Raw genomic sequence first — 8,920 nt, 5'->3', positions numbered from 1 at the left:
TGTAAAATGTGATCTCCCTAGCATTTTCCTATGAATATTATGCATTGCATTCGGAGTTTGCATTCACAATTTCGATATATAGAAACTTGTGACCTAGACACGTGGCAACACAAATTCGTGGATGTGCTCTCTAAAAAAGAACAATAACGGGTTGTTTGATAACCATTTCATTTTCACTTCACTTTTTTCGAAAATTGAAAACATGTTTGGTAACATATTTTGTTTTTCATTCATTAATTTTACATCACGACACATGAAATGCACTACAATTACCAAAAATCGGTATTTAGGACCTCCCGACTTGAACCCAGCTGCTCGATTCTTGCGTTTGGCCACCAATCCAGTCCAAGTGTTGGGACCTACATATCCAAAATTAATAATAAAAAAATCCAGCCTAATTCACTAAAAAATACTACGAACTCTTTGTAACATACACTCTCATTCTATGATATCATATTCACAATTTGACCTCAAAAAATTGCATTTCCAAGTTCCACATAAAACTGAAATAAATTGCCAAACAACTTTTGTTTAGTTTTCAGTTTTTTTGAAAACTAAAATTAGTTACCGAACTTTAAAAAAAAATGAAAAATGAAAACTAAAAACTAACATCTAATAACCAAAAATTGAAATTGTTGTAGGAATCGTAAGAGAAATAGGTAACTTGTCTTTTAATCAATGGCTTTGGATAAAAACTGGCTAAAGTGGGAAAAGTTAAATGACATTTCGAGAATAAAATCTGCTTAAATTGAAACATCTCTATGACCAAAAATTTTAAAAAATTGAAACATCTCTGATGCTTAACAACCATACCAAACATCACTGCTTTTCGCACGCCCATTAGCAATAATTCCCATCCTTACCTACCAAATATACTTCTTCGACCAATAAAAAAAATATAAGAAAAAAAGAAAAAGTCTTTCCATTGTACATCTTTACCTTTCAATATATACAAAAGAGGAAGAGGACAAGCCAAGGGTACCAGGTACCCTACCTTAGTGCTCCAAAGATGAGGAGAAAATAAAATAAAAAGAATAAAATAAAGATTCATATCAAATTTTCTTGTCTACATTCCAATCTCTCATGCTTAAAATCAAACAGTTGCGTCTTCGAGGTGCTTGCTTCATCATCAGCAGAACTATATATCTTGTCATCTTCAGAATCTGATTCACTTAGTGATAAGTTGTCATGTTCAGAACCATCAGTTTCTGATAGCTCGGAGTTTGAAGAATCTGCTTCTGTCCCTGAGAGAGCCGCGGAAAAGAAACCACTAGTGGAATCTAGTTTTTGCTTTCTAAGTATTTTAAGGTTCCCTGATTCCTTGGTCTCTTCTGTTGGACTATCCAAGATTGACAAGGGATTTCTGTCATTTGGGTCGCCGTAAAGTGCAATATGCCTGTAGTAGAGCTCCAATTCTTTCTCAGCAATAGCAATGAAGTGCCGCACAGACTCGAGAGATTGCTCGTACTTAAACTTTTCCAGTGCCTGTAAACAGGGGAAACAAACTCAGTAGCGTGAGACCACCACTCATAAGTTTCAGCCTCTTTCGGCCCAAAAAAAAAAAAAAAAAAGTTTCAGCCTCCATTACAACAGCAATTCACCAAAGATATAATCTATGACAAAATAAATGTATAAATAAAGAAAAGATGTACCCCAAGTATCCTCAGCTCATCAACGCTGCTGAACAGATTAATACATAACATTTTCTTTATTCAGGGATAATTTTTGCATTGAAGTACCACAAAATCAAGTTTTCCAGTCTTCCTAACAAAAAACACTCCAAACAATCAATAGGAAACAAATTCAAGAAACTACATATACGGACGGGTAATGCAAATTGCATGGCATTGCCTCTATCCGGCTTCAGTATTAGTAACATACTCAATTTTTTTAAAGTGTAAGAAAAAAGGTATTCTTCTAACCAAATCTTCAATATTTATCAGCTCCTTGTCATTAAAGTTGAATTTCATGGACTTCAAAATACTTACTACTCAATTTTCATCCTAGTGCTACAAACTCATTTACAACTATGCAGCTGAAAGGATTCAAAATGGGCTCAGTGAAATGATATGGTTGGGTGGGTTAAACCATCAGAGATCAAGGATAGAATAGTCTGAGCTAATCTTCAGCATCTGTCAAACATCAGGAAGACAACATGAATGCATCAAAATGCTCATGAATTTTCATCACTTTCGAGAAAAACATTTTGTATGGAGCATCAACACAGATTAGCTGGACAGAGGAGTTTGACTGTAATGTGTCTTTGAAGTTGGTTCATGCTAGATCAGAAACTTCATCTGAAGGTCAGGGCAATCAGCAGGCCAGGCTGCCAGGCCGTTGACCATTCAACACAGAAATAACTGCAGGCCTCGAGCCAATGGGCCTTGACTCGGCCCTAGGCTAAGCTATTAGGCCTGAGCCCAGTCCGGTAAAGCCCAATGGGTGATGAACGTCACGATACTTCTTTAAGACCCACATCAGCACATTACTGATGGCATCCATGTTTAAAGGGACACACAATACTACTAAAGAGAGCTGGCCAGAAGCGATAACATACAGTGGAAATCTTAGAATACAACATATGAGACCTCACAGTGAATTGTGAGAGAAGGCACAAGAAGTATCAAACTATGCATGCTAATTTTCACTTATGGCTAAGAAGTTTTATGCAAATAATTTAATGTTTATGTTGTATGAGGAGTGGATATCACATCCACGTCCATTTGATGAACAAATAAAATGACGAATCCAAGAACTGAGGCAACAAAATACTCCCCCTCACGTCTCAGGTTGCAATTCCAGGGAATCAAAATCATGTTAAATTTGGTTGGTTCTTCATTGTTCCCCAAAACAGAAATTGTTATGATGTGAAGCCAACAATTATTTTATATTCTAAGATGTTGCATGATCCAAAGAACTAACATGTCATGTATATTTTGAGAGAGTGCAATGTCAGCATATGTACGTAAAGAAGGGGTCGGGAAGGAAAAATTGGAAGGGGTGCCAGTGCAATATCTAGTTACATAAGTGCTTCTCCTCACATTTCGAACTCAAATGGAAAATGCAATAAATTTGAGTTCAAAATTGTACAGTTACAAAAATGAGAAAGAAGAGAGACACATGCCAGCATTTGAATAGAGGAAGCTTGAAAACTCACCTTTTTCTTGGACAAAGTATTTACAGGTGACATAACTTTTGGCTGCGCATAGTTCTTTCCTCGATAAAATACTATGGTGTCATCTCCATTTATTTGAATTGGGATCCCACCACTCAGTCTGGCAATTTCCTGGGCATATTCCTGTACTTGTCCAGGTTTACACGGCTTGCAAATCACCTTGACGGTTTCATGTTTCTTCCAATGCATATGCATGTTAAGAATAACACCTCCGAATATTCCTCGTTTGCCAATTGGTGCATAATTAGACTTCTTTTGGGCCATTTTCTTCATATAAAACCGCTCCTCACCTGTCAAGTCATCCGGTTTTACTTCAGGACCCTGAACTTTTGGAACTTCATACCTCTTAAGTCTTTCAATCAGCAAAGCTTCCTTTATTCTAGCCTGAACAGTAAACAAAGTCAAGAAAAGCAAAGACTGGGATAATAAATTAGGCTTTTTATCACAAATGGTCCCTGAGGTTTGCGAAATTATCACCCTATCGTTTTTTTGTGACACTATGGTCCTTAAGGTTACCCTTCACACATCAAAATGGTCCCTGCCATTTGCTTCTGTCAAATATTCTGTTAAATTGCTGATGTGGCACATGTGGGGAGTCCACACATCCAATGGTATAGAGCCACATGGCTTTAAATATAATATATTTTAAATATTTTTAAAACTTAAAATCCAAAAAAAAGAATTTAAAAGAAACTTTCAGTTTAGATTTTAAACGATTTTAAAAGTGTTATAAAGTCGATGGAGTTTAATTGAATTTAATTAAATTTGACTGAATTCTACAAACTCCATATAAATTTTGATTGAATTCGTGTACCGATTTTAACTAAGTTTGTTTGAGTTTTATTATTGATTTTAATGGAGTTTATAGCACTCAAAAAACAAAGGGTTTAGGGTGATGACGGTGGTGGTGATGGTGATGGTGATGGTGATGGCAATAGCGGTGGCGATGGTGGTTTGCGGGTGATGGTGGGGGAGGTACTAGGGGAGGAGGTGGGGGTGCTAGTGGTAGTGGTGGTGGAAGTGGGAGTGAGGTGGCGGAGGCAGTGGAGGTGGGAGTGGTGGTGGCGACGACTGTGGCTGTGGTGGTGGTGACAGTGTGGCTGATAGTGGGGGTGGTAATGGTGGTGGTGGTGAGAGTAAGGGTTGTGGTGTGGTGGTGGAGGTGGTGGCTGTAGCAGTGATGGTGATGGTGCTAGCGATGGTGGTGGTGACGGTAGGGGTGATGGTGGGGCTGGTAGTGGGGGCGGCGGTGGGTGGTGGTGGAGGTGGCGGTCATGGTGTTGGTGCTGGGGGTGGTGGTGGTGGCGGTGATGACGATGACTGTGGTGGTGGTGGTGGTGGCGGCAGTGGCGGTAGTGGTGGCGGTGGTGATAGCCATGATAAGATGGAGGTAGTAGAAGTGGTGAAATCATATCTTGAGAATAAAAATAATATATCTATCAAACTCTCTCAGGGGAAGCAAAGATTTGTCATGGCCTAAAATTAGTATATAATCAAATGACATCCACCACTTTTTGTATTTCCTTTAAAATCAATGAGTTTTTTAATACACCCAAACTTTTATGAAGTCTTTTAAAGTTGTGATTGAATACATTCAAATTTAAATGGAGTTTAAAAAGTCTGAATTGAATACACCCAGAATTGTATAAACTTCTATAAAATCATGATTGAATACACCTGAACTTTTAAACTTCTTTAAAATCTTTTAAGTATAAAATATTTAAAAAAAAAGAAAAAAAAGAAAGACCTGTACCATCCCTTCTGCATTCTCCCTCTGCCAGGGCCTTCCCCCATCCCCCCTGGCAGACCCACTCTTTGCCTCTCTCTCCCTCCTCTTCCTCCCTTCTCTTCTCTCTCTCTCTCTCTCTCTCTCTCTCTCTCTCTCTCTCTCTCTCTCTCTCTCTCATAATGGCCTTAAATTCCTCCTCTTTCTTTGAAGTCCCTGCTGTGCCTATAAATCAACACACTTTCAAAGGGTTTGAAACTTTCAACTTTGGAGGAAGAAGAACAAGAAAAAGGTATATGTTACAAATAGAACAATACCAACCCAAGTCTTGACCGTCTAAAGGTTGCAAGAGTTTTTTATCAGGGGATTTGAAGAAGACCCAGGTGGCTGTGACAGTTTGTTAACAGCAACGAGTAATTAAGGAGAGAATTATCTAGGTTTGGAGGATCCATAAGATTGGGGTTTTGAAAGAAAAATCCAATTTTTAAGGAGGAAAAATGACTAGTTGTAGTGCAAGGAACGGTGTTGTGAGGCGCTGGGAGAGGGAGAGAGAGAAAGAGAAGGGTAGGAGAGAGGAGAGGGTCTGCAAGGGGGTTGGCGCTGGAAGAGGGAGAACACAGAGGGGCTGGTGTAGGTCTTTTTTTTTTTTTTTTTTTCAGTTTTAATATTTTTTATAGATATTTTTAAAAATACCCAATTCTAGACATGTATTTATAAAAATACCCAAGCACTATTTAAACATAGAAACATACCCAAAATGGATTTTGGGTATGTGTGTAATGATGGGTTTTGGGTATGTTTATAAATGGGTTTTGAGTGTGTGTAATGATGAGTTTTGGGTATGTTTATAAAGTGTTTTGGGTGTTGGGTATTTTTATAATTTCAGCCCCCATTTTGGGTATTTTAGTGAAACTCCCTATTTTTTATTTATCAAAAGACTTAAGTTTCTTTAAAACAATTTTTTAATGGATTTTACATTTTTATCACATGGCTCTATACCATTGGATGTGTGGGCTCCCCACATGTGCCACATCAGCAATTTAACAGAATATTTAACGGAAGCTAATGGCAGGGACCGTTTTGATGTGTGGAGGGTAACCTTAAGGATCATTAGTGTCACAAAAAACGTTTGGAATGAAAGGTGATAGTTTCACAAACCTCAGGGACCATTTGTGATAAAAAGGCAATAAATTAATCTTCATAAGTGTAGTGCTATCAAAAGAGATTTTTAAAAGGAATGACAAAACAAGCAGGATAGGAGGGACAGTATTTGAGTTTGAAAGTATTGATATTTGGTTTAGAAGTGTTTAAATGACTTCAACCCTACCAACCATAAGAAACCAATGACAGTGAAACAGAACTTAATGAAAAGGAGGAAAATGTAAGAGGTCTTGTCAAATTGGGAGGGAAAAAAGGGAAAGAAATCCAACATGATAATAGAACAAAGCAAAAAATAACAATAAAATAAAAAGAAGTTGATCACAGGTCATCGTTAGAAAAGGTACAATTACATTATCTAAACATAATTGTCCAAGTCCCCCAATGAAGGCAAGGAGATAGCTTCCTAAGAAAAAGAAGCACAATTACACAACAAAATATCTATCTCTGAAGAGCAGAGCTGCTATAATGAGAGGATTCATAAACACTAGCATCTTCCCTGACACAATTTGTTTAAAAATAAACTTCTTTAAATAAAAAAAAACAAATTCAGGGGAGGGTGAGGATGAGGGTGAGAGCTAAACTTTTGCCATGGGGTCCCTTGGGAGTTATCACCTTTTTCATACTAAACAATCAAACAACTGAAATCTCGACCACTAAGAAACGTTTGTTCACAAATGTTTTTCCTTCCCAAAAATACACTTGCAAGTTAGCTTGGTTCTGAACATGGTATTCTTATTTCTCTTTTCTTTTCTTTTTTCCAGTTCAGTCCCAAATTGGTCTTATATGCACAAGCACTCCTTAAACTTCAATTTCACACACTAAGATTTTCAAATTTTTTAAAGAAACTTTCAGAAAGTGGATCATGCATGCTACAAACCTAAAGACTAGCCTTATTAACGCCAATCCCTGTATTGACCTTATTTTAGAGTTTGTTGCAAGTCATTCTGCACTAAGGAAAGCACTTGGTCTGCAGAAAGACCATTTCTTAAGGTTGATATCCAGTTTCCTTAACTCTCCGAATCAACAAAATCTGAAGTGTTCTTAAACCTTTTTCTTTTTGGTGTAACGGAAGTATTAAAAATGTTACCCAACACTATGAGTTCTTTAGAATTTTATAAATCTGAATATGATAAAACATTCCACAAACTTATCTAGCTATACACAGACATAAGACATTTTATAAGCCTCGTAAACATACACTATACAAACCAAAGGTAATGTTCCATCTCATTTCCAAGTCGAATCCTGATTTGCTGATAGACACTACTAAAATCCACCTTGGAGAACGAAATAGAACCTACCACTATTTCTGATGTTTTCAAGCCTATGAATGGCCGAGTGGCGAATGGGAATCCTATAGTTGACTGTCCTCTATTTTATTGACACGAATTTTACCCACATCCACCAAAACTTTCAAAGCAGAAACAGCACAAGTACTAAAACTATGATCAATAGGAACCCTATCTAAAAGACCTTCTACTAGCTTATTCAACTTGCAATGCTCCTTAGGATTCATCTTTATCCTATAATGTGGAAAATTAGGAAACTAAGATCGAGGGACTAGATCAATAGCAAGGTCAATATGTCTCATGGGTGGCAACTCATCCAGAAACTCTTGTAAGTGTCACAGCATGAACCTCATCTAGCCAATGATTAACCACTAGTGGACAGTCAACTCTAGACTCGATAGCAATCTGAACACTATTTACCTGCGACAACTACCATCACTCCAACTTCTTAGCCTCTTTTTCAAACTTTCCATGGGGAAAACATGAAATTTATGCTTGCTAGGTTCTAGGAAGCGGACCAACACTTAAGATCATTAAAGCTTTCTATCCATACAATAGCTCTTCCTCTTTGGATCATGATCATAAAGCCAATGACGTGGGCATCCATAGGAAAGACACCACAACAAGAAGAGTTAATTCAGCTCACCTTTTCAAGCTTGTACTTGATCCTCTCCTCAGCAGTGGCAAACTTCTGCCTTTTCTTCTTCCTCTTTATGCCGAGCCGACGCGGGTCCTTCCTATTGGCTGCTTTTCTCTCCTGCTTCTCTCTCATTCTCTGTAGCTTAAACCTCTTCTTGGTCTTCCACTTCTCCTTTTTCGGAGGATCGATCTCGTGCATCTCGAACTTGGGTTTCCCTTGTGATATAACCAAATTCACCGTTCCATGGCTCAAGTTTCTAAAAACCCATGATGAGTTTGGTGGGATTGGCAGAGGCAAATGTTCGGGTGGAAAGAAAATTGGTTCTCGGGTTGGAAAACCTGACCTGGAAGAGACAGAAAATGTAGCAAGAACGTAGTGAAAACGCAATGCTAATGTGTAAGTGAGTGACCTAGTGATCAAAATAGCCAATTATTTCCTCATTCTCACTACTCCATTTCCTATAACCCCATTCCATATAGATTTTCCACAGTAAAAAATCATTATCTAAAGGAACCATCAACGGGGGCTCAGTGAGTTAAGTATTTGGCTGGATAGGACTTGCATTCTTGAGAATCCATATAGGTTTCAGTTTTAAAGAAGTTGGACGAAAAGTTATTTCTTATAAGCCAATTAAGGGGTTCGATGGGTTGTGTGGAGCAAAGAGTTTGGATGCAGAGAAAATTGATTCTTAGATAGCAGAAAACAACCAAACAAACAATATATGGCAAACATATGATGCAGAGAGAGAGAGAGAGAGAGAGAGTACCTTAGGAAGAGAGGTTTGGAAGGTGACGATTTGAGAATCGAAGAAGCTCTACGAACAGCAATACTAAACACAGCTCTTGCCATTTTACTAACAAATTTTCAGGGAGAGAGAGAGCAGAGAAATAAGACTGCACGGTCGAGAACTAGACCGGATTTAAACCGCT

The 8,920-nt window shown here is 38.0% G+C and overlaps 1 protein-coding gene across 1 annotated transcript; it reads right to left on the bottom strand.

Moving 5' to 3' along the window:
* Nucleotides 1-899: 899 nt before the first annotated feature.
* Nucleotides 900-8,916, bottom strand: LOC110745945 (RNA-binding CRS1 / YhbY (CRM) domain protein). The gene is made up of 4 exons (XM_021946107.2): nucleotides 8,758-8,916; nucleotides 7,998-8,334; nucleotides 3,158-3,559; nucleotides 900-1,485 (listed from the first exon to the last, which is right to left on the bottom strand). The coding sequence occupies exons 1-4, from the start codon at nucleotides 8,838-8,840 to the stop codon at nucleotides 1,048-1,050; spliced, it is 1,260 nt and encodes a 419-aa protein (XP_021801799.2). The 5' UTR covers nucleotides 8,841-8,916; the 3' UTR covers nucleotides 900-1,047.
* Between the last annotated feature and the right edge of the window lie 4 nt (nucleotides 8,917-8,920).

Source organism: Prunus avium, chromosome 1, assembly GCF_965620075.1.
Source record: "Prunus avium chromosome 1, drPruAviu1.hap1.1, whole genome shotgun sequence".
Taxonomy (NCBI): Eukaryota; Viridiplantae; Streptophyta; class Magnoliopsida; order Rosales; family Rosaceae; genus Prunus; species Prunus avium.
This window is presented reverse-complemented; position numbering and strand designations above follow the sequence as displayed.

Coding starts and splice junctions, on each gene's coding strand:
- LOC110745945 (XM_021946107.2), bottom strand. CDS start 8,840: ATGGCAAGAGCTGTGTTTAGTATTGCTGTTCGTAGAGCTTCTTCGATT. Junction 8,335..8,757: donor TCCAAACCTCTCTTCCTAAG/GTACTCTCTCTC, acceptor TGTCTCTTCCAG/GTCAGGTTTTCCAACCCGAG. Junction 3,560..7,997: donor TCAAGTACAAGCTTGAAAAG/GTGAGCTGAATT, acceptor TTTACTGTTCAG/GCTAGAATAAAGGAAGCTTT.